Source organism: Engystomops pustulosus, unplaced genomic scaffold (assembly GCF_040894005.1).
Source record: "Engystomops pustulosus unplaced genomic scaffold, aEngPut4.maternal MAT_SCAFFOLD_401, whole genome shotgun sequence".
Lineage (NCBI taxonomy): Eukaryota > Metazoa > Chordata > Amphibia > Anura > Leptodactylidae > Engystomops > Engystomops pustulosus.
The window spans coordinates 46238-73173 of NW_027285280.1; the positions used below are offsets into that span (position 1 = coordinate 46238).

The window sequence follows — 26936 nt, forward strand, 5'->3', positions numbered from 1 at the left end:
TAGCCTATGATCCTCCATACTCCACAGTACTGGCCTATGATACTCCATACTCCACAGTACTAGCCTATGATCCTCCATACTCCACAGTACTAGCCTATGATCCTCCATACTCCACAGTACTGGCCTATGATACTCCATACTCCACAGTACTAGCCTATGATCCTCCATACTCCACAGTACTAGCCTATGACCCTCCATACTCCACAGTACTGGTCTGTGACCCTCCATACTCCACAGTACTAGCCTATGATCCTCCATACTCCACAGTACTAGCCTATGATCCTCCATACTCCACAGTACTGGCCTATGATACTCCATACTCCACAGTACTAGCCTATGATCCTCCATACTCCACAGTACTAGCCTATGATCCTCCATACTCCACAGTACTAGCCTATGATCCTCCATACTCCACAGTACTAGCCTATGATCCTCCATACTCCACAGTACTGGCCTGTGATCCTCCATACTCCACAGTACTAGCCTATGATCCTCCATACTCCACAGTACTAGCCTATGATCCTCCATACTCCACAGTACTGTCCTATGATACTCCATACTCCACAGTACTGGCCTGTGATCCTCCATACTCCACAGTACTGGTCTGTGACCATCCATACTCCACAGTACTGGCCTAAGACCCTCCATACTCCACAGTACTGGCCTGTGACCCTCCATACTCCACAGTACTGGCCTGTGACCCTCCATACTCCACAGTACTGGCCTGTGACCCTCCATACTCCACAGTACTGGCCTGTGACCCTCCATACTCCACAGTACTGGCCTGTGACCCTCCATACTCCACAGTACTGGCCTATGACCCTCCATACTCCACAGTACTGGCCTATGACCCTCCATACTCCACAGTACTGGCCTATGACCCTCCATACTCCACAGTACTGGCCTATGACCCTCCATACTCCACAGTACTGGCCTAAGACCCTCCATACTCCACAGTACTGGCCTAAGACCCTCCATACTCCACAGTACTGGCCTGTGACCCTCCATACTCCACAGTACTGGCCTGTGACCCTCCATACTCCACAGTACTGGCCTGTGACCCTCCATACTCCACAGTACTGGCCTGTGACCCTCCATACTCCACAGTACTGGCCTGTGACCCTCCATACTCCACAGTACTGGCCTGTGACCCTCCATACTCCACAGTACTGGCCTGTGACCCTCCATACTCCACAGTACTGGCCTGTGACCCTCCATACTCCACAGTACTGGCCTGTGACCCTCCATACTCCACAGTACTGGCCTGTGACCTTCCATACTCCACAGTCCTGGCCTGTGACCCTCCATACTCCACAGTACTGGTCTGTGACCCTCCATACTCCACAGTACTGGTCTGTGACCCTCCATACTCCACAGTACTGGTCTGTGACCCTCCATACTCCACAGTACTGGTCTGTGACCCTCCATACTCCACAGTACTGGTCTGTGACCCTCCATACTCCACAGTACTGGTCTGTGACCCTCCATACTCCACAGTACTGGCCTGTGACCCTCCATACTCCACAGTACTGGCCTATGACCCTCCATACTCCACAGTACTGGTCTATGACCCTCCATACTCCACAGTACTGGCCTATGACCCTCCATACTCCACAGTACTGGCCTATGACCCTCCATACTCCACAGTACTGGCCTATGACCCTCGTTACTCCACAGTACTGGCCTATGACCCTCCATACTCCACAGTACTGGCCTATGACCCTCCATACTCCACAGTACTGGCCTATGACCCTCCATACTCCACAGTACTGGCCTATGACCCTCCATACTCCACAGTACTGGCCTATGACCCTCCATACTCCACAGTACTGGCCTATGACCCTCCATACTCCACAGTACTGGCCTATGACCCTCCATACTCCACAGTACTGGCCTATGACCCTCCATACTCCACAGTACTGGCCTATGACCCTCCATACTCCACAGTACTGGCCTATGACCCTCCATACTCCACAGTACTGGCCTATGACCCTCCATACTCCACAGTACTGGCCTATGACCCTCCATACTCCACAGTACTGGCCTATGACCCTCCATACTCCACAGTACTGGCCTATGACCCTCCATACTCCACAGTACTGGCCTATGACCCTCCATACTCCACAGTACTGGCCTATGACCCTCCATACTCCACAGTACTGGCCTATGACCCTCCATACTCCACAGTACTGGCCTGTGACCCTCCATACTCCACAGTACTGGCCTGTGACCCTCCATACTCCACAGTACTGGCCTGTGACCCTCCATACTCCACAGTACTGGCCTGTGACCCTCCATACTCCACAGTACTGGCCTGTGACCCTCCATACTCCACAGTACTGGCCTGTGACCCTCCATACTCCACAGTACTGGCCTGTGACCCTCCATACTCCACAGTACTGGCCTGTGACCCTCCATACTCCACAGTACTGGCCTGTGACCCTCCATACTCCACAGTACTGGCCTGTGACCCTCCATACTCCACAGTACTGGCCTGTGACCCTCCATACTCCACAGTACTGGCCTGTGACCCTCCATACTCCACAGTACTGGCCTGTGACCCTCCATACTCCACAGTACTGGCCTGTGACCCTCCATACTCCACAGTACTGGCCTGTGACCCTCCATACTCCACAGTACTGGCCTGTGACCCTCCATACTCCACAGTACTGGCCTGTGACCCTCCATACTCCACAGTACTGGCCTGTGACCCTCCATACTCCACAGTACTGGCCTGTGACCCTCCATACTCCACAGTACTGGCCTGTGACCCTCCATACTCCACAGTACTGGCCTGTGACCCTCCATACTCCACAGTACTGGCCTGTGACCCTCCATACTCCACAGTACTGGCCTGTGACCCTCCATACTCCACAGTACTGGCCTGTGACCCTCCATACTCCACAGTACTGGCCTGTGACCCTCCATACTCCACAGTACTGGCCTGTGACCCTCCATACTCCACAGTACTGGCCTGTGACCCTCCATACTCCACAGTACTGGCCTGTGACCCTCCATACTCCACAGTACTGGCCTGTGACCCTCCATACTCCACAGTACTGGCCTGTGACCCTCCATACTCCACAGTACTGGCCTGTGACCCTCCATACTCCACAGTACTGGCCTGTGACCCTCCATACTCCACAGTACTGGCCTGTGACCCTCCATACTCCACAGTACTGGCCTGTGACCCTCCATACTCCACAGTACTGGCCTGTGACCCTCCATACTCCACAGTACTGGCCTGTGACCCTCCATACTCCACAGTACTGGCCTGTGACCCTCCATACTCCACAGTACTGGCCTGTGACCCTCCATACTCCACAGTACTGGCCTGTGACCCTCCATACTCCACAGTACTGGCCTGTGACCCTCCATACTCCACAGTACTGGCCTGTGACCCTCCATACTCCACAGTACTGGCCTGTGACCCTCCATACTCCACAGTACTGGCCTGTGACCCTCCATACTCCACAGTACTGGCCTGTGACCCTCCATACTCCACAGTACTGGCCTGTGACCCTCCATACTCCACAGTACTGGCCTGTGACCCTCCATACTCCACAGTACTGGCCTGTGACCCTCCATACTCCACAGTACTGGCCTGTGACCCTCCATACTCCACAGTACTGGTCTAAGGTGTTCCATTCTATTCTAATCACAGTGGTTGGACATGGGGTCCCATGTAGAGTGGGGCATTTGTGCATGGGGTCACATATAGGATTTCTTCATATTGTTGGTGATATGTAAGTCCCCAGAGCACTGGCTGTGGTTAAGGATGCACTCTGGATCATACAGCTGCACTATGGATTCAAGGATCTCTGGTTTCTCACCCCCACTGGATGATCTTCTCTGCTCTTGGTCCTCATTCTGCAGCAGTGAATGATCGCTTGGTTATATTTGTACTGTATATATTTTCACTGATGTTACTAGGAATGACCAGGATACAGTCCTCTCCTGCAGGACATCACCGGGCAGATCCTGGATACAGTCCTCTCCTGCAGGACATCACTGGGTAGACCCTGGATACTGTCTTCTCCTGCAGGATATCACCGGGCAGATCCTGGATACTGTCCTCTCCTGCAGGATATCACCGGGTAGACCCTGGATACTGTCTTCTCCTGCAGGACATCACTGGGTAGACCCTGGATAGTGTCCTCTCCTGCAGAACATCACTGGGTAGACCCTGGATAGTGTCCTCTCCTGCAGGACATCACTGGGTAGACCCTGGATAGTGTCCTCTCCTGCAGGACATCACTGGGTAGACCCTGGATACAGTCCTCTCCTGCAGGAAATCACCGGGCAGATCCTGGATACAGTCCTCTCCTGCAGGATATCACCGGGCAGATCCTGGATACACTCCTCTCCTGCAGGACATCACTGGGTAGACCCTGGATACTGTCTTCTCCTGCAGGATATCACCGGGCAGATCCTGGATACTGTCCTCTCCTGCAGGATATCACCGGGTAGACCCTGGATACTGTCTTCTCCTGCAGGACATCACTGGGTAGACCCTGGATAGTGTCCTCTCCTGCAGGACATCACTGGGTAGACCCTGGATAGTGTCCTCTCCTGCAGGACATCACTGGGTAGACCCTGGATAGTGTCCTCTCCTGCAGGACATCACTGGGTAGACCCTGGATACTGTCCTCTCCTGCAGGATATCACCGGGTAGATCCTGGATACTGTCCTCTCCTGCAGGACATCACTGGGCAGATCCTGGATACAGTCCTCTCCTGCAGGACATCACCGGGCAGTTCCTGGATACTGTCCTCTCCTGCAGGACATCGCCTGGCAGATCCTGCATAGTGTCCTCTCCTGCAGGACATCACCGGGCAGTTCCTGGATACTGTCCTCTTCTGCAGGATATCACCGGGCAGATCGTGGATAGTGTCCTCTCCTGCAGGATATCACCGGGCAGATCGTGGATAGTGTCCTCTCCTGCAGGATATCACTGGGCAGATCCTGGACACTGTCCTCTCCTGCAGGATATCACCGGGCAGATCCTGGACACTGTCCTCTCCTGCAGGATATCACCGGGTAGATCCTGGATACAGTCCTCTCCAGGAGGACATCACTGGGCAGATCCTGGATACAGTCCTCTCCTGGAGGACATCACCGGGCAGATCCTGGATACTGTTCTCTTCTGCAGGATATCACTGGGCAGTTCCTGGATACAGTCCTCTCCTGCAGGATATCACCGGGCAGATCCTGGACACTGTCCTCTCCTGCAGGATATCACCAGGCAGATTCTGGATACTGTCCTCTCCTGCAGGACATCGCCTGGCAGATCCTGCATAGTGTCCTCTCCTGCAGGATATCACTGGGCAGATCCTGGATACAGTCCTCTCCTGGAGGACATCACCGGGCAGATCCTGGATACTGTTCTCTTCTGCAGGATATCACTGGGCAGTTCCTGGATACTGTCCTCTCCTGCAGGACATCACCCGGCAGATCCTGGATACTGTCCTCTCCTGCAGGATATCACCGGGCAGATCCTGGATACTGTCCTCTCCTGCAGGATATCACTGGGCAGATCCTGGATACTGTCCTCTCCTGCAGGATATCACCGGGCAGATCCTGGATACTGTCCTCTCCTGCAGGATATCACCGGGCAGATCCTGGATACTGTTCTCTCCTGCAGGATATCACCGGGCAGATCCTGGATACTGTCCTCTCCTGCAGGATATCACTGGGCAGATCCTGGATACTGTCCTCTCCTGCAGGATATCACCGGGCAGATCCTGGATACTGTCCTCTTCTGCAAGATATCACTGGGCAGTTCCTGGATACTGTCCTCTCCTGCAGGACATCACCGGGCAGTTCCTGGATACTGTCGTCTCCTGCAGGATATCACTGGGCAGTTCCTGGATACTGTCCTCTCCTGCAGGACATCGCCTGGTAGATCCTGCATAGTGTCCTCTCCTGCAGGACATCGCCTGGTAGATCCTGCATAGTGTCCTCTCCTGCAGGACATCACCGGGCAGATCCTGGATACAGTCTTCTCTTGCAAGAAGTTACTGGTCTCATATTTTCCCCATCTAGATTTCCTCTCCTGGCAGCTCTGACTGTATGTGACCCTAGAGAACCCCACCCTTGTCCAGTCAGAGGGAGGACTGCTCTGCTCCCTCTATACACATGAGGCCACATATGACTCTTATCATCCGGCATTGTCCTTGGTCTACGTCCTTCATATACGACGCACAACTGCTTATTCACAGCATAGCCGGGATGTATACCATATGAATGATGAAGACAATCCACAGGTCCGAGGAGGTGGATGTGAGCAATATAGAGGCAGAATATAATCTACAATTTGGAGGGGTCTATGTGATAAATTGGGGCCAGAGGTATCGAAGCCTGAGGTCACCACACCAGTAGGATGTTCAGGCTAACTTTTGACACCTGGCCCTATGGGAAGTTTTTCTGAGCAATTAGGTTTCTATATACACCACTCCAAACAAATTACACCCTGAGAACATCCAGCTTGAAGCCTCAATCTGGTGCGGTACTGCTGATCAATTGGTGTCATCTTGTCAACATATTTACAGCATGATGAGGAGGACTTTTTAAATGCCAATTGTAATTGAACTGGGAAATTAACTATCGGACAATTCATGAATCCAACAGCTGGTGTGAATGCTGCCAAGTGTCATGTAAGAGAACAGCAAATTGTGCAAAAGTAATGAAACGCTGAACAATTGGACATGCGCGTTCCAGAGTTTAGAGGTCACAATCGGGTCACCTGTAAAGGTTAGAGGACCTTTTAGGTTCATCCCGAAACTTCACCCATAAGACAAATATATCTAACTCTTTGTGAGTAATGTAGTTTGTCAAATTTCTTTTCATTTTAAAGTATAAATTTTTGTTTAAAATGTTTTCTTTTCCTTAGAATGAGACGACATACAGTACAATGATAGATCTCTAGATCAATAATACATGTTATAGCCATCGCTACACAATAATCACTGGTACAGGTCAATACCGAGTGCGGTGCCGTAGTATAAGCGTCTGATATATGGGAAGTAGTCAGACAGATCTGTGTGTCTTCTATGTTACTACCAGTTGTACATCACATTGAGTAGAAAAAAGAGAGAACAGAATATGTCAAAATAAAACCAACAAACCCAGTCCTCAGGAGTATTTTACCGGAGTCGGGTACACCTAACACCCTTGTACGCCATCGGTTTTAAACTATGTTATTGTGTTAGGGGAGGCTCTACATGATAAGACACAGCGGAGAGAGATTGGGTGTGGTCCATGGGTGCCAAGTGGCGTGAGAAGAGGAAAGAGAGGAAAGTACAATGTTTAGATCTCTCCGTGAGCTCATATTAGCGGGAGGAATTGATTTCCATTTTCTTGCAAGAATATGTCCCAGTATCGCTAATGCAAGGTTTATATCGGCTTTATTGTTAATTGAGAGCAAAGCAGAAAGACCTCCGTCCAGATGGAAGATACCGATAGATAGAAAGATGGATAAAAACTTTGATCAAAAAGAACAATTTCCCTTTTTGGGATTATCATAGTATTCAGTATTCCCAGACTTTTTTGCCCACTATGGCTGTGTAATCATTGTATCTTTGTAGGTGACGTGTTTCACTACAGCACCAGAAATAAATAGGGGGACAGTACAGTCTTCTGAGTGCCTTCTCTAGTTCCTCATGGAGGTCTGCAATAAGTGACGAGAAAGTAACATTTGCTAATTTCGCCCACTGAAAGGGGAACTCATTATCTCTCTCTTCAGTTGTTGTGGGACATTTATACCTAAGATCTGAGATTTTCTCTCATTTACTTTATAGTAAGTCACTTGGCCAAACTCTCTAAGCGATGATTGTGTTGCTCTAAGCGAGACTGGGGAAAAGTGAGGGTTAAAATCACAACGTCGGCAAAGAGCCCCACCTTGTGTTGTGTCCCTCTCGCTGCCACCCCCTCCATATCTAGATCATTACGTATCATTTCCTCCAGGGGCTCCATCAGCATCGCAAGTCGTATCAGTTTGTCCATGTTTTGATCTCAGTCCAGTTAACCCTTTGCACCCCTGTTCTGCCCCCCCCCCCTCTGACCTCTGCCTGTATAACTTCTTATGGTACACCTGCATCCACCCTGGCGTGTTTCCTGACCACATCTTTGGGTGTATCGTAATCCATCAGGTCAGCCACCGCTCCTGACCACTTCAGGGTAGTGCACTGTGGTTCCCATTAATGAAGTCTTGACCCCTGTGAAAGTGGGACAAGCAGTGGTCTCTTACACCCTCAGCAGTGGTCCCCGGTCCCCTGTCAGTGGGTCCACACCTGCCTTGTTAGGTCTAGTGTTCGGCGGCTGGTAATCATAATGAATTATGCATTGGCTCAGCGTTACGAGGATGACGTGCTGGAGCATCAGGCTTTTGTTTCTCCTGTATAATCTGCTGTGCAGTGGAGTCTATCCCCGTCATGTAGTGTCACATGTTACTGTAGTCCCTTAGTAATCTGCGGACCACTTCCTCTAGCACCCCAAGTTTGGGGACCTTTTTGGAGAGTTTTACTCCCTGGTATCAGACCAACAACTATCAAGACTAAGGCAAGTTTTTGTATCTTATGGTGGGAACTGAAGTAAAACAAATACAACAGTGATGGTAGAGCGACAACTAAGATGCAAGAGCACCTTTACTGAACTCCCATGGCCTCGGGAGTGCTGTGGTGGCCAAACTCTTCTCAAAGGTCCTAAAAAGACTCCTCATTTAGGAAAACCATTTGGCCACCACTTTACACTAATGGTCACCAACCCATACTCCAGGTAGGTTATTATAGTGATGTCACTTCCCCCTATATAGAAAGGGGTTGACCAGGTTTAGATGTTTAGTAACAAAACCAAAAAAGAGCACACGAGAGGAATGACATGCACAGTAAATGTAGAAAATTAATAAACATATTTTATTGATCAAAATTTATAGTAAAATTACATACATTAAAAATATGGCTTCAGGAGAGACCAGAGTTCACATAAGCAGCAGCCATGGTACACAGGATCAATATTTAATATAGGTATAATAGGGTAACCAACCATTGCTACCTGTGCCCATCCAGACCACCAATAACAATCATCGTTCAGATACAGTGTAGTAACGCCAAAATAGACCGCATGCATGCATTAATGAAGTATAGTGGTCTGGGTCCTTGAGTCCATAGTTACCTGGCTTGCAAGAGTCCCCCAACGCGCGTTTCAACCCGCCGCTCTTTCTCAAGGGTTGATGTGACAAGCGCTATATCGGACATATAACCCGGACCTGACCAATGAACAGTCAGGAGCAATCGTGAGCAAGTTACGGTCAGTCGCAGTTGATTCTCTAAATCACAAGCAAGCTCGTCATCGCTTTGGACCTGTTTAGGGTGAGATGCAGAGACACATATATCCTAGGGTGCCCTGAGAGAAGTCTATTTGGTCTCACACATACTCTGCAGTAGCTCTATTAAGACCTGGTCAAGTCCAGGAAACATATCCGGGTAAGTAGCAAAAAGCATTAGTTGTTCAACGCATATTACAGACACAATAAGCCAGACAAATTTTAAAAACATACATAAAATCAAACAAGTGTAAACATGTGAACCATGTAAACAGGTCTGGTGGGCAATGGGCAAGAGCTGGTTGGCTGTTAAAGAAAAGCAGAGAAGCCGAAATTTTCATTGAGACCCAATGGGTGCACTGTCTTTAATGTCCAAATCCATTTGGATTCAATTTGCATCAGTTTTCGTTTAAGGGCTCCGCCTCTCATGTCCAGGTTCACATGATCGATCCCGCGAACCTTCAATAAGTTTGGATTAGAGGCATTGTGACTCTTTAAGTGACGAGGTACTTCGTCAGGGCACCCTAGGATATATGTGTCTCTGCATCTCACCCTAAACAGGTCCAAAGCGATGACGAGCTTGCTTGTGATTTAGAGAATCAACTGCGACTGACCGTAACTTGCGATAAGTATTTGGCACTTCATGCTGTGCACGTGTGACCCTCTGTTCACTTGGTGGTTTTTTCCTTATGTGTTCACCGTTTGCTTGTCACTTTTCACGTATTGCACAACTGCGTTTCGTGGCACTTCAACAACACCAACACTCACCTCCCACCAGCCATCCACGCATTCCCACTCCTTCACCTCCTTCACAACACAGTTCACATTATCACATTATCACAATGCATTCGATTCAGCGATCATTTCACACACTGATGAACAATTTCCATACATTTCATCCATGTTGTGAATATTGTTCCCCATGCACTTCTGATACTTTTCATCCCTAGGTCCAATACATGATGCATCCCATTCAGTGACTCCCATTCCTACACATCCCAACACTACTCTTTTCAATTATTATGATTTACACACACAATATCTGGGTTGCGCTCGCTGATGCTTACTATAGGGTTTTACTTTGTCTGATAAATGACACACATGTATAATCTGTGCCTAAGACTTGGTTACATACCATCGGTACCTCTTTGTTGACCGTTTACATTACCTGTCATTCTTGTCTTGAGCATCACAGCGGTTCCCGCAGGCTATCCTGATGTGCGCATGCCTGGCTTTCCAGGTCCTGCGGCTCTCGGGCGGGGGGCGTGGTGCTGCCGTCACATGACTCGGTGATGCCACCGCCTCTGTGACGTCACTGCCTGGCCCCGCTCGCGAGCGCAGGTACGGGCTAGCCGAGGTGTACTACTGCTCACGATTGCTCCTGACTGTTCATTGGTCAGGTCCGGGTTATATGTCCGATCTAGCGTTTGTCACATCACCCCTTGAGAAAGAGCGGCGGGTTGAAACGCGCGTTGGGGGACTCTTGCAGGCCAGGTAACCATGGACTCAAGGACCCAGACCACTATACTTCATTAATGCATGCATGCGGTCTATTTTGGCGTTACTACACTGTATCTGAACGATGATTGTTATTGGTGGTCTGGATGGGCACAGGTAGCAATGGTTGGTTACCCTATTATGCCTATATTAAATATTGATCCTGTGTACCATGGCTGCTGTTTATGTGAACTCTGGTCTCTCCTGAAGCCATATTTTTAATGTATGTAATTTTACTATAAATTTTGATCAATAAAATATGTTTATTAATTTTCTACATTTACTGTGCATGTCATTCCTCTCGTGTGCTCTTTTTTGGTTTTGTTACCCTTGACCCTTGAACTAGGTGAGAGGAGCACTCGGTGTCCCCCATCTGTATTGATTTATTGGTACAGTTTTGACTAACCTTTTATGTGTAGTATCAAAATAATTTTTCTGCATTTATCAGGTTTAGATGTTTGACCATTCATAATCGGGAACCTTCGGCACAGAGTCTCATGTGACATGCACGATCAGGTTACTAGGCTTTCGGGTCGGTGATTATGGTGCAGATGTTGTGCTGGATCATATAATCACGATAGGCCTGACTTTTTCACCGTGTGAGAACTCTGCCCCTACTAATAAATCATTAACCATTCACTTGTTACCATGAAATGGATCATTGCCAACAGCATAGAACACTGCACCCGATCCAGTGCTCTCTAAAGCTCACAGATATTATCAATTACTGGCCTCATGGGTTACATCCAGTAGTTAGGGATATCCTCTGTCTTGTTACATCCAGTAGTCAGGGATATCCTCTCTCTGGTTACATCCAGTAGTCAGGGATATCCTCTCACTGGTTACATACAGTAGTCAGGGATATCCCCTCTCTGGTTACATACAGTAGTCAGGGATATCCTCTCTCTGGTTACATCCAGTAGTCAGGGATATCCTCTCTCTCTGGTTACATCCAGTAGTCAGGGATATCCTCTCTCTGGTTACATCCAGTAGAGAGGGATATCCTCTTTCTGGTTACATCCAGTAGTCAGGGATATCCTCTCTCTGGTTACATCCAGTAGTCAGAGATATCCTCTCTCTGATTACATCCAGTAGTCAGGGATATCCTCTCTCTGATTACATCCAGTAGTCAGGGATATCCTCTCACTGATTACATCCAGTAGTCAGGGATATCCTCACTGGTTACATCCAGTAGCCAGGGATATCCTCTCACTGGTTACATCCAGTAGCCAGGGATATCCTCTCACTGGTTACATCCAGTAGCCAGGGATATCCTCTTTCTGGTTAGATCCAGTAGTCAGGGATATCCTCTCTCTAATAACATCCAGTAGTCAGTGATATCCTCTCTCTGATTACATCCAGTAGTCAGTGATATCCTCTCTCTGATTACATAAAGTAGTCAGGGATATCCTCTCACTGGTTACATCCAGTAGTCAGGGATATCCTCTTACTGGTTACATCCAGTAGTCAGGGATACCCTCTCTCTGGTTACATCCAGTAGTCAGGGATATCCTCTTACTGGTTACATCCAGTAGCCAGGGATATCCTCTCTCTGGTTAGATCCAGTAGTCAGGGATATCCTCTCTCTGGTTACATCCAGTAGTCAGGGATATCCTCTGTCTGGTTACATCCAGTAGTCAGGGATATCCTCTGTCTGGTTACATCCAGTAGTCAGGGATATCCTCTGTCTTGTTACATACAGTAGTCAGGGATACCCTCTCTCTGGTTACATACAGTAGTCATGGATATCCTCTCTCTGCTTACATCCAGTAGTCATGGATATCCTCTCTCTGCTTACATCCAGTAGTCATGGATATCCTCTCTCTGCTTACATCCAGTAGTCATGGATATCCTCTCTCTGCTTACATCCAGTAGTTAGGGATATCCTCTCACTGGTTACATCCAGTAGTCATGGATATCCTCTCTCTGCTTACATCCAGTAGTCATGGATATCCTCTCTCTGCTTACATCCAGTAGTCATGGATATCCTCTCTCTGCTTACATCCAGTAGTTAGGGATATCCTCTCTCTGGTTACATCAGTAGTGAGGGATATCCTCTTTCTGGTTACATCCAGTAGTGAGGGATATCCTCTTTCTGGTTACATCCAGTAGTGAGGGATATCCTCTCTCTGGTTACATCCAGTAGTCAGGGATATCCTCTCTCTCTGGTTACATCCAGTAGTCAGGGATATCCTCTCTCTGGTTACATCCAGTAGTCAGGGATATCCTCTCTCTGGTTACATCCAGTAGTGAGGGATATACTCTCTCTGATTACATCCAGTAGTCAGGGATATCCTCTCTCTGATTACATCCAGTAGTCAGGGATATCCTCTCACTGATTACATCCAGTAGTCAGGGATATCCTCTCACTGGTTACATCCAGTAGCCAGGGATATCCTCTCTCTGGTTACATCCAGTAGTCATGGATATCCTCTCTCTGGTTACATCCAGTAGTCATGGATATCCTCTCTCTGCTTACATCCAGTAGTCAGGGATATCCTCTCTCTGCTTACATCCAGTAGTCATGGATATCCTCTCTCTGCTTACATCCAGTAGTCAGGGATATCCTCTCTCTGCTTACATCCAGTAGTCAGGGATGTCCTCTTTCTGCTTACATCCAGTAGTCAGGGATATCCTCTCTCTGGTTACATCGAGTAGTCAGGGATATCCTCTGTCTTGTTACATACAGTAGTGAGGGATATCCTCTCACTGGTTACATCCAGTAGTCAGGGATATCCTCTCTCTGGTTACATCCAGTAGTCAGGGATATCCTCTCTCTGGTTACATCCAGTAGTCAGGGATATCCTCTCTCTGGTTACATCCAGTAGTCAGGGATATCCTCTCTCTGGTTACATCCAGTAGTCAGGGATATCCTCTCACTGGTTACATCCAGTAGTCAGGGATATCCTCTCACTGGTTACATCCAGTAGTCAGGGATATCCTCTCGGTAGTCACATGCTGTGATATCCTCTTCCACCCCTTCACGTTGCTCTCGGGGATATCCTGGTTGGTTGTTTTTGGACCCATCCCTTGAAGGTCTCTTGTGTTGATGGAGGTTTCTTCTTGGCTTTCGGTAGTTATGTGCATTGTATTCGTGCTCCATCCGTGTATTGGGGGGAGGGGGGGTATCGTAGTTGTGTCAGGTTTCTCACAGTTGTAGCGTTGTAGCATCTTTGGTGCAACATTTTCCCTAAAGAGTCACATGTCCACTGCAGACGTTGCCACCTCATGTGTCACATTGATAAACCTTATGTGCAGAAGCCCGTCCCCCGAGGATAACGCCTCCCCCTATTATCTGTATACATCTGCGGCTGACGGGTCATGTGACCGGGTGCTGTACTCCGAGTGCAGTCTGGAAAATAACAGGCACCCGGCCAGTGCCTGCAGGGACAGGGTCATGTGACCGGCATTATTCGATATGAGGGGCTCTGGCGGCCGCTGTCTGGGGGGAGTGATGTCAGTGGCAGCTGCACAGAGACACCCGGCCGGGAAAAGTGACTCAGATGGACACGGATCTGAACAAATAAGGAGCGAATCACTAAATGCTGCTCCAGCTGCACTCCCACCAATGGAAGGCCTCCATATCTCATACAGATTATATCATTTCTGACCCCAAGAGCTCCCAATCTTATATATCTCTATGATTATCTCTTATATGTCAGCATGGGCTGACCTCTGTGACTACACCCCCTATACACAGCGAGCTGCCATGTCCTGTGTGTCCTGACACCTTTCTATCATAGCCAGCAGTGGTCAGGGGTCATCATGGGTGCTCTGACCTCTCTGTGACTACACCCCCCATACACAGCGAGCTGCCATGTCCTGTGTGTCCTGACACCTTTCTATCATAGCCAGTAGTGGTCAGGGGTCATCATGGGCGCTCTGACCCCTCTGTGACTACATCCCCCATACACAGCGAGCTGCCATGTCCTGTGTCCTGACACCTTTCTATCATAGCCAGCAGTGGTCAGGAGTCAGCATGGGCGCTCTGACCCCTCTGTGACTACACCCCCCATACACAGTGAGCTGCCATGTCCTGTGTCCTGACACCTTTCTATCATAGCCAGCAGTGGTCAGAGGTCAGCATGGGTGCTCTGACCCCTCTGTGACTACATTCCCCATACACAGCGAGCTGCCATGTCCTGTGTCCTGACACCTTTATATCATAGCCAGCAATGGTCAGGGGTCAGCATGGAGGCTCTGACCCCTCTGTGACTACACCTCCCATACACAGCGAGCTGCCATGTCCTGTGTGTCCTGACACCTTTCTATCATAGCCAACAGTGGTAAGGGGTCAGCATGGGTGCTCTGACCCCTCTGTGACTACACCCCTATACACAGCGAGCTGCCATGTCCTGTGTCCTGACACCTTTCTATCATAGCCAGCAGTGGTCAGGGATCAGCATGAGCGCTCTGACCCCTCTGTGACTACACCCCTATACACAGCGAGCTGCCATGTCCTGTGTCCTGACACCTTTCTATCATAGCCAGCAGTGGTCAGGGGTCAGCATGGGCGCTCTGACCCCTCTGTGACTACACCCCCCATACACAGCGAGCTGCCATGTCCTGTGTGTCCTGACACCTTTCTATCATAGCCAGCAGTGGTCAGGGGTCAGCATGGGCGCACTGACCCCTCTGTGACTACACCCCCATACACAGCTAGCTGCCATGTCCTGTGTCCTGACACCTTTCTATCATAGCCAGCAGTGGTCAGGGGTCAGCATTGGCGCTCTGACCCTCTGTGACTACACCCCCATGCACAGCGAGCTGCCATGTCCTGTGTCCTGACACCTTTCTATCATAGCCAGCAGTGGTCAGGGGTCAGCATGGGTGCTCTGACCCCTCTGTGACTACACCCGGCATACACAGCGAGCTGCCATGTCCTGTGTGTCCTGACACTTTTCTATCATAGCCAGCAGGGGTCAGCATGGGAGCTCTGACCTCTGTGTGACTACACCCCCCATACACAGCGAGCTGCCATGTCCTGTGTCCTGACACCTTTCTATCATAGCCAGCAGTGGTCAGGGGTCAGCATGGGCGCTCTGACCCCTCTGTGACTACACCCCCCATACACAGCGAGCTGCCATGTCCTATGTGTCCTGACACCTTTCTATCATAGCCAGCAGTGGTCAGGGGTCAGCATGGGTGCTATGACCCCTCTGTGACTACACCCCCCATACACAGCGAGCTGCCATGTCCTGTGTGTCCCGACACCTTTCTATCATAGCCAGCAGTGGTCAGGGGTCAGCATGAGCGCTCTGACCCCTCTGTGACTACACCCCCATACACAGCGAGCTGCCATGTCCTGTGTGTCCTGACACCTTTCTATCATAACCAGCAGTGGTCAGGGGTCAGCATGGGTGTTCTGACCCCTCTGTGATTACACCCCCCATACACAGCGAGCTGCCATGTCCTGTGTGTCCTGACACCTTTCTATCATAGCCAGCAGTGGTCAGGGGTCAGCATGGGCGCTCTGCCCCCTCTGTGACTACACCCCCCATACACAGGGAGCTGTTATGTCCTGTGTCCTGACACCTTTCTATCATAGCCAGCAGTGGTCAGGGGTCAGCATGGGTGCTCTGACCCCTCTGTGACTACACCCCCGATACACAGCGAGCTGCCATGTCCTGTGTCCTGGCACCTTTCTATCATAGCCAACAGTGGTCAGGGGTCAGCATGGGTGCTCTGACCCCTCTGTGACTACACCCCCGATACACAGCGAGCTGCCATGTCCTGCGTGTCCTGACACCTTTCTATCATAGCCAGCAGTGGTCAGGGGTCAGCATGGGAGCTCTGACACCTCTGTGACTACACCCCCCATACACAGCGAGCTGCCATGTCCTGTGTGACCTGACACCTTTCCATCATAGCCAGCAGTGGTCAGGGGTCAGCATGGGTGCTCCGACCTCTCTGTGACTACACCTCCCATACACAGCGAGCTGCCATGTCCTGTGTGTCCTGACACCTTTCTATCATAGCCAGCAGTGGTCAGGGGTCAGCATGGGCGCTCTGACCCCTCCGTGACTACACCCCCATACACAGCGAGCTGCCATGTTCTGTGTGTCCTGACACCTTTCTATCATAGCCAGCAGTGGTCAGGGGTCAGCATGGGTGCTCTGACCCCTCTGTGACTACATCCCCATACACAGCAAGCTGCCATGTCCTGTGTCCTGACACCTTTCTATCATAGCCAGCAGTGGTCAGGGGTCAGCATGAGCGCTCTGACCCCTCTGTGACTACACCCCCATACACAGCGAGCTGCCATGTCCTGTGTGTCCTGACACCTTTCTATCATAACCAGCAGTGGTCAGGGGTCAGCATGGGCGTTCTGACCCCTCTGTGATTACACCCCCCATACACAGCGAGCTGCCATGTCCTGTGTGTCCTGACACCTTTCTATCATAGCCAGCAGTGGTCAGGGGTCAGCATGGGCGCTCTGCCCCCTCTGTGACTACACCCCCCATACACAGGGAGCTGTTATGTCCTGTGTCCTGACACCTTTCTATCATAGCCAGCAGTGGTCAGGGGTCAGCATGGGTGCTCTGACCCCTCTGTGACTACACCCCCGATACACAGCGAGCTGCCATGTCCTGTGTCCTGGCACCTTTCTATCATAGCCAACAGTGGTCAGGGGTCAGCATGGGTGCTCTGCCCCCTCTGTGACTACACCCCCCATACACAGCGAGCTGCCATGTCCTGTGTGTCCTGACACCTTTCTATCATAGCCGGCAGTGGTCAGGGGTCAGCATGGGTGCTCTAAACTCTCTGTGACTACACCCCCCATACACAGCGAGCTGCCATGTCCTGTGTGTCCTGACACCTTTCTATCATAGCCAGCAGTGGTCAGGGGTCAGCATGGGTGCTCTGACCCCTCTGTGACTACACCCCCATTCACAGCGAGCTGCCATGTCCTGTGTATCCTGACACCTTTCTATCATAGCCAGCAGTGGTCAGGGGTCAGCATGGGCGCTCTGCCCCCTCTGTGACTACACCCCCCCATACACAGCGAGCTGCCATGTCCTGTGTGACCTGACACCTTTCCATCATAGCCAGCAGTGGTCAGGGGTCAGCATGGGTGCTCCGACCTCTCTGTGACTACACCCCCCATACACAGCGAGCTGCCATGTCCTGTGTCCTGGCACCTTTCTATCATAGCCAGCAGTGGTCAGGGATCAGCATGGGTGCTCTGACCCCTCTGTGACTACACCCCCCATACACAGCGAGCTGCCATGTCCTGTGTCCTGACACCTTTCTATCATAACCAGCAGTGGTCAGGGGTCAGCATGGGCGCTCTGACCCCTCTGTGACTACACCCCCTATACACAGCGAGCTGCCATGTCCTGTGTCCTGACACCTTTCTATCATAACCAGCAGTGGTCAGGGGTCAGCATGGGCGCTCTGACCCCTCTGTGACTACACCCCCTATACACAGCGAGCTGCCATGTTCTGTGTGTCCTGACACCTTTCTATCATAGCCAGCAGTGGTCAGGGGTCAGCATGGGTGCTCTGACCCTTCTGTGACTGCTCCCCCCATACACAGCGAGCTGCCATGTCCTGTGTCCTGACACCTTTCTATGGTAGCCAGCAGTGTTCAGGGGTCAGCATGAGCGCTCTGACCCTTCTGTGACTGCTCCCCCCATACACAGCGAGCTGCCATGTCCTGTGTCCTGACACCTTTCTATGGTAGCCAGCAGGAATCAGCATGGATGCTTTGACCCCTCTGTCACTACTCCCTGGTCACAGTGATTTCGGTTTCCGCTGCACCCATCACATTCCAGTGTTATCAGTGGGGCCAACGCCTCCTGTCACTGGGCAAAGTACCTGTATGCACTGGCGCCAGCGCTGGAGGAGGGTGCAGCATCCTCCTGTCCTTACTGCTGTGTAATGCTGGGGACATGGTCAGATATTCTGGATTATATCATGTTATATGTTATAATCCTCCCTCTACTGTTCTGGATTATTAGACAACCACATGCCGGATTCTTGGACTGTTACAGTATATAACTGAAGAATCCTTTATCTTGTATGTGACTGTCCACATCGCCACAATGGCCTCATCCTGGTATCTCCAGACCTTCACGCCACCTTATCGTGGGTCATCAAGGCTCCTAGAATCAGATTGTTAGTCTGTAGATTACTCATAACTACCAACCAGGTGGATGGAAAATATGTAATAAGTTACAATTAGTTCACTGCGGATTGTGATGAATATTTTTTCATCCGACAACAATGTCCTATAAATGTCTGTTCTATTCCTCATCTATGGATCGTGAAGGGTTTTAGTTGAAATTAATATGACTGCACATTATGTACATGCTCAGTAGTGAAGCTCCTCCCCTACAGATCAGATGGGAAGGAATGTCGAGGGGAGACGCCTGCGTGCATCATTACGAGGGAGACGCCTGCGTGCAGCATTACGAGGGGAGACGCGTGCGTGCAGCATTACGAGGGGAGACGCGTGCGTGCAGCATTACGAGGGGAGACGCCTGCGTGCAGCATTACGAGGGGAGACGCCTGCGTGCAGCATTACGAGGGGAGACGCCTGCGTGCAGCATTACGAGGGGAGACGCCTGCGTGCAGCATTACGAGGGGAGACGCCTGCGTGCAGCATTACGAGGGGAGCCCCAAACTCTTCATCAAAACGGACTGTTTCCCGAAATTGTTGGAGATGTTGACCGTGTGGTCACTGCAGAGGATGTTCTCCAGCCGTATAATAATCTATAAGGAGGCTCTGCTGGAGCCATGAGCACATTCATACAGTTACTAATAATTATTATTCAGCACATTTGTGTTCTGGATAATCACAGATGATTACAGTTCTAGTTCTATGGTGGCCAATAAAAAGCCGAGTAATTTCTGTAAATTTAGAGATTGAAGTGTCGGGGTTCGGCTGCCCTGAGCCCCTTTCTCTGATCTTTCCTTTTCCTCGGTGTCTCCAGGTCCGGCATCGACAATCCGGCCAGATCATGGTGCTCAAGATGAACAAGATGATGAGCAACCGCGCCAACATGCTCCGAGAGGTGCAGCTCATGAACCGGCTGTGTCACCCCAATATCCTCAGGTAAAGCTCATTCTCATCCCATGTTCTACCCCATCACCCCAACAATGTGAGGTAAAGGCCACCCTTATCCTATGTACCCCATCACCCCAATATCGTGAGGTACATGTCCCCTCTCTGCCATGTCCTGCCCAGATGATGCAGTTACGCCCGGTAGTGGGCGGAGCTCTTCCTTGGCTCACTCTCCTCCTCTCTCGTCTAGGTTCATGGGTGTGTGTGTGCAGCAGGGGCAGCTTCATGCCCTCACTGAGGTAAGTGGAGGGGTAACAGCAGGCGGGTGACGGGGTGCTCCTGGATTTCCTCCTCTCCAAGCTCTGTATCAGTTTATTGTGCCTCATTTTCTGGTCTGGAGTTTCTTGTAATACATGTATAATGGATGGATACAGAGTTAAGATGACATTGCAGGCCTGGTGCATGCTGGGAGTCCTCACGTCCCGTCTCCTTCCAGTACATTAATGGTGGTAACCTGGAGCAGCTGCTGCAGAGCGGGGACCCCCTGTCCTGGTCCGTGCGGGTCAAGCTGAGCCTGGACATCGCCCGCGGCCTGCGCTACCTGCACTCCAAGGGGGTCTTCCACCGTGACCTCACCTCCAAGGTAATACCCCTCTGCCCAGTGCTCGGCCGCTCGCTGCTGCTGCCAGGTTTCCTCAGTCCTCACCACGCTTCTCTCTCTTAGAACTGCCTGGTGCGCTGTGACGACAGCGGCTTCTCCGCCGTGGTGGCCGACTTCGGATTGGCTGAGAAAATCCCTGATCGCAGGTGAGAGCCCAACCTCAATAATGGTGCCCCCTTCCATAACAGCAGGGCATGCTGGGAAATCCACAGAGTGATGCCCTGCAGCAGCTTCTGTGTGTTATACTCGGCGCGATACTCTGCTGACTCCACCCCTGGCGCTCTCTCTTGCAGTCAGACGGAGCCACTGTCAGTGGTGGGCTCCCCGTATTGGATGGCCCCCGAGGTCCTGCGGGGGGATGTCTACAATGAGAAGGTAAGTGTCTGGTGCTGCCGCTTCTCGTTCTTGATGATTTTGGCTTCGTCTCTCACCTTTTTCTTCTCTCCCATCTCAGGCCGACGTCTTCGCCTTCGGAATCATATTATGTGAGATAATCGCACGGATCCCTGCGGACCCCGACTACCTCCCCCGCACTGAGGTGAGTGACCAAATCCCTAACTACCTGTCATGCACCCGACTACCTCCCTCGCACTGAGGTGAGTGACGAAATCCCTGACTACCTACCATGCACCCGACTACCTCCCCCGCACTGAGGTAAGTCGCTAAGTCCTTGACTACCTACCGTGCACCCGACTACCTCCCCCGCACTGAGGTAAGTATCTAAGTCCCTGGCTACCTACCGTGCACCCGACTACCTCCCCTGCACTGAGGTGAGTGACGAAATCCCTAACTACCTGTTATGCACCCGACTACCTCCCCCACAATGAGGTAAGTATCTAAGTCCCTGACTACCTACCACGCACCCGACTGCTTCCCCCGCACTGAGGTGAGTAAATCAACTGAGTAACTTTAAAAGATCTGATATTTTGTGCATTAATACAGCAACAACAAAACTATAACATAACTAAACATATTATGTGGTGACCGTAAAAGTAATCCTTCCACACTGATACATCATCAGAACCAAGCTTACTGCATAGATATAGAAGAAGAACCAAGCTTACTACAAAGATATAGAAGCAGAACCAAGCTTACTACAAAGATATAGAAGCAGAACCAAGCTTACTACAAAGATATAGAAGCAGAACCAAGCTTACTACAAAGATATAGAAGCAGAACCAAGCTTACTGCATAGATATAGAAGCAGAACCAAGCTTACTACAAAGATATAGAAGCAGAACCAAGCTTACTACAAAGATATAGAAGCAGAACCAAGCTTACTGCATACATATAGAAGCAGAACCAAGCTTACTACAAAGATATAGAAGCAGAACCAAGCTTACTACAAAGATATAGAAGCAGAACCAAGCTTACTACAAAGATATAGAAGCAGAACCAAGCTTACTACAAAGATATAGAAGCAGAACCAAGCTTACTACAAAGATATAGAAGCAGAATCAAGCTTACTACAAAGATATAGAAGCAGAACCAAGCTTACTACAAAGATATAGAAGCAGAACCAAGCTTACTACAAAGATATAGGAGCAGAACCAAGCTTACTGCAAAGATATGGTACCAGAACCAATTTTACTTTATGCATAAGATACCAATTTTCCAATTATGCATAAGAACCAATTTTACCTCATAGAAACAATACGAGAACCAGGTTAACTACATCACTGCAGCTTCTGAGCCCAGCTCACTATATAGATGCCTTACTAAAACCAAAATTGATACATATATGTTGAAGGAATTAAGAATACTAAATACATACAGTACCAGAACCAAGCTTACTGATGAATATGGTAACAGACCTAGGATTTCTACATAGAGGTGTAAGAGATGACCATCAGGGTCTTTGGATACAGAAGGCTTTTAAACCATCCCCATTGCAAAGGTGATTTTTCGAAATATAATAGTCTTTGTTTCCATCACTGGAATGGATTGAGTAACACAGAAAAGAGGCACTGTCCTTACTGAAGATTAGCTCAAGACTACTTTATTTTTGGCACTGAAACTCTTATATGGAAAGTCATAAGACACTTTGCTTAGGGCGTGCAAGTACACAAGCGGCAACTACTATTGGGTGGTTTGACCCCGGAAATGCAACACTATTGGATACAAGCACACAAAGGAATGTAGAACCATTAGCTGTCTTAACACAAACAAAATGCCCAGGTGCTCCCCTGAATACCTTCCCCTAGGTGGTTCTAACAAGGGCTAAGTCTTTGTGTTTTCTACCTTTCTTTGTTTGAATAGAAACCCCACCCAAACTTTAGTTTTCACTAAACAAATGATGTGAAATAAATGCTGAGTCCTTAAAATGGCCGAAAGTATGTAACATGGCGTCCAAGACCGGCGCAATCTCCTTAACAGAGGACTAAAGAAAGATGACTACAAAGATAAGTTATCAGAATCAAGATTACTTCATAGCTTCAGGTGAAGAGCCAAGATTTATGTCAGGGTCGATGGTGGTGGACCCACTGATCCACCGAGAGCAATGACGTAAGCCGACACCTGGGAGCGGGGTATAAGTGGCACCCGGTTTTCACCAGAGCGCTCTGCAAAGCGGGTTGGACTTGCTGCGGTGGGATACCACCAGGTCGCTCGACAGGCACAACTTTGCTTGTGGTGGTGGCCAAGGCGAGGCACAGAGTCAGCAGGCAAAATCAGAGTCATAGTCAGGCAGAAGGACAGGATCAGAGTCGGGGACGTTGCGGAAGGTCAGGACAGGCGACAGAGAATCGAGGTCAGGAAAGTAGCAGGAGGTGACAACAGACTATACACAAAGATCCAGCACTGGTCAGAAGAAGGGGCTGGCTACTTATCAGGTTAGACGGCCGGCAGCACCAATTAGCGGCGCGCTGGCTCTTTAAATCTCCACAGTAGCCACTGAAGTAACGGTACTCCACAGTATCCGATGTAGTAACGGTACTCCACAGTATCCGATGTAGTAACGGTACTCCACCGTAGCCGCTGTAGTAACGGTACTCCACAGTAGCCGCTGTAGTAACGGTACTCCACAGTAGCCGCTATAGTAACGGTACTCCACAGTAGCTGCTGTAGTAACGGTACTCCACAGGGGGGTTACACTGGGGTGCTGCATAAGGAAACATTAGTCTTCTGTGTACTGTCAGGATGGGAGATTCTCCTGTGTATGCTGTCAGTCATGTGATGCCCATCTCACAGGGAGGCGTATCAGCCGTGTTCATCATCCTGTCTCAGACATGTCTCATGTGACACACATTGCGGTCTGGGTTTTATCTCATGTGACTTGGATGTCTCATGTGGTCGCGGGCTTGTCTCATGTGACTTGGATGGTGGTCGCGGGCTTGTCTCATGTGACTTGGATGGCGGTCGCGGGCTTGTCTCATGTGACTTGGATGGCGGTCGCGGGCTTGTCTCATGTGACTTGGATGGCGGTCGCGGGCTTGTCTCATGTGACTTGGATGGCGGTCGCGGGCTTGTCTCATGTGACTTGGATGGCGGTCGCGGGCTTGTCTCATGTGACTTGGATGGCGGTCGCGGGCTTGTCTCATGTGACTTGGATGGCGGTCGCGGGCTTGTCTCATGTGACTTGGATGGCGGTCGCGGGCTTGTCTCATGTGACTTGGATGGCGGTCGCGGGCTTGTCTCGTGACTTGGATGGCGGTCGCGGGCTTGTCTCATGTGACTTGGATGGAGGTCTCGGGATTGTCTCATGTGACTTGGATGGTGGTCTCGGGCTTGTCGCGTGTTATTCTCATGGAGGTCTCGGGATTGTCTCATGTGACTTGGATGGTGGTCTCGGGCTTGCCGCGTGTTATTCTCATGGAGGTCTCGGGCTTGTCTCATGTGACTTGGATGGCGGTCGCGGGCTTGTCTCATGTGACTTGGATGGCGGTCGCGGGCTTGTCTCATGTGACTTGGATGGTGGTCTTTGGCTTTTCTGATGTGACTTGGATGGTGGTCTCGGGCTTGTCTGATGTGACTTGGATGGAGGTCTCGGGATTGTCTCATGTGACTTGGATGGTGGTCTCGGGCTTGTCGCGTGTTATTCTCATGGAGGTCTCGGGATTGTCTCATGTGACTTGGATGGTGGTCTTGGGCTTGTCGCGTGTTATTCTCATGGAGGTCTCGGGATTGACTCATGTGACTTGGATGGAGGTCTCGGGATTGTCTCATGTGACTTGGATGTGACCCAGAGGGCTGGCCGGACATGGGATGTGCATGTATATTTTTTTATGAAAACCCCCCAGCACCCCCTCCACACTCCTTGGACCAGATCACTAATTTTTCTCTCATACAACAGTTAAAGGGACTGATCAAGGAGAGTAGAATTACTTGTTAAGTGGATTTCATGGCTGAAAACCTTGATAACCTTTCCATAAAATGCGTCTTTAATATGAGAGACTGACATTGTCTGTTATCAGCCGCCAATCTGTGGGATTCTGGCCGCTGGACCCCCCTGATCCTGAGGACCTCTCTCTAATGGACATGTTGTCATTATTTAATGGATATCTACTTCTCGCTTCTTCTCTCATGACTTTTTTGTTTTTTGCAGGACTTTGGCTTGGATATCAGTTCGTTCCAGGAGATGGTCCCGTCTGACTGCCCACCTGCCTTCCTACAGCTGGCCCGCCACTGCTGCTGGGTAGGTGCTGGCGCTGCCTTGTGATTGGTCAGGGATATTGCTGGTGGGCAGAAGATGTAGCGGAGGGTGGTACACAAAGCAGTAAGATGCAACAGAACAGTGAATGCAGCTCTGGGTGTAACCAGAGTATAAGATGTGATGTATCAGCAGAACTATGGCTCCAGCTCTGATTGTGACTAGTGTCTGTTAGAAAAACTGACTGGTGAATTGTTTCCCTCCTGCCTGTAGATGGATCCTGAGTCCAGACCGTCCTTCACTGAGGTGAGTCAGCGACTGGAGGCCGTCCTGGATGATATGGAAACCCCCATGACCTGCCGGAAGGAGGCGCCGGAGCTGAAAATCCCAGTCCATGGTGAGATGTTCACGTTACTCCTTGTGCATGTTCCTTCAATTCTTACTACTCTTTTTAATCTCATTTTATTGAAATTTATGAAAAATTAATATTGGAGATACAAAGTTCCCATGAACCCGGGATCCCTGGTTTTCTGAGGGAGTTTATAATATTATCTAGAAGTATCATGTTATTAACCGGTGGGCACCACTCAGAGGACGATCCCCATCCAGCTCGGAGCTACAGCCTTTCTCGCCTAGAAACGGCGCCTCCAGAAGAAGGATTTGGGCATGTTCTGGCCATGTTTTTTCATCTAGGTGTCCCCAGGGACAATATCCAGCATGGGACAAATCCCAATAGCCGAAAGGTGACAAGAGCGGCATGTAGAATGCAACAGTTTACAATGTCACCCATTTTGTGTAAGTGGTAGGGCGACAGATTGTATTGGTGGAGGATGACCAGATGTGTCATGTCATTGTTGGCCGCTGGAGAGACATGAAGTGGGGTCACCAAGGCCTCGCTCCGCTGCTTTTCAGACAGTGGCAAAAAGTGGACCATGGAAAAAAAGACCAATGGGACCTGAATCCTCAGAACCCCTATCAATGAGAAGTGCACGACGACCCTGGGAATCTCAAACCTCTCCTGGAATTGGGACAAAGAGAACATAACTGCATCTGCATTAAACACTGAGAACTCTGTTGTCTGGTCAGAATCCCCCACCATCCCAAGAGAATGATCAGACATGGGGCTGTCCCATGGTGAAGTCTCTAACACCTTTGCTGTGAAGCCTTATAGCCCTCTAGTCGCCTGATGGGCCAGCATGTGACTAAACAACTGCAATATGTATGAATATGCAAGAACGGGCAACTGCGGGCGGGGGCCATATTGTCCCACCACCCAAGAAAATGCATTTCTCCCCTTTGCCTTCCTCCTCTATGCCTTCCTTTCTCACTTACATAGGTCAGTCCTTTCCTACTTACCTATCTTCCTATACAACGGATGTAATGTATCTCTCTGTTAGGTTACATACAATAAAAGTTAAGGATATTTGGCTCATGGGTGAAATTTCAGGAGGACCCCTTAATGCCTTCTAACTTTTACTAGTGAACTAAATGTGGCCTTCTCTAAACTTGAGACTGCACATGTCCAACTGTTCCCTGTATCAATACTTTTTGCACAACTTTGTGTTGTCTAACAAGGAGTTTAATGACAAAATGTGCACCAGGTGTTTTATCTGTGAATGACCCGGTACATTTCCTGGTTGTCGTCAGAATTGGTATATAGACAGTACTCCTCATCATGCTGTTCATGTTGTGACATCAAATTAAGACAACGCCTGATAATTATTCTGCAGTAATGCACAAATGTGAGGCTTCAATGCCCTGCGGAACTGGACAGTAAATGTCACACAACTACAGGCACATGAAAGGGATGTAGGAGGCACCCAGTGTCACATAAGACCATTCATAACCGTTTACATTG

At 49.8% G+C, this 26936-nt stretch overlaps 1 protein-coding gene across 2 annotated transcripts in view; it reads left to right on the top strand.

The window, feature by feature from the left end:
• Positions 1-25579, top strand: part of LOC140111163 (dual specificity testis-specific protein kinase 1-like) — a 31904-nt gene extending 6325 nt beyond the window's left edge. For both annotated transcript variants that reach the window (XM_072132339.1, XM_072132340.1), the window contains exons 3-10: positions 19759-19880; positions 20080-20128; positions 20326-20472; positions 20554-20636; positions 20784-20865; positions 20945-21028; positions 25034-25123; positions 25352-25579. In XM_072132339.1, coding sequence (XP_071988440.1) covers positions 19759-19880; positions 20080-20128; positions 20326-20472; positions 20554-20636; positions 20784-20865; positions 20945-21028; positions 25034-25123; positions 25352-25564 — 870 coding nt within the window. In that variant the 3' untranslated portion in view covers positions 25565-25579. The remainder of the gene's footprint in view (positions 1-19758; positions 19881-20079; positions 20129-20325; positions 20473-20553; positions 20637-20783; positions 20866-20944; positions 21029-25033; positions 25124-25351) is intronic.
• Positions 25580-26936: the final 1357 nt, after the last annotated feature.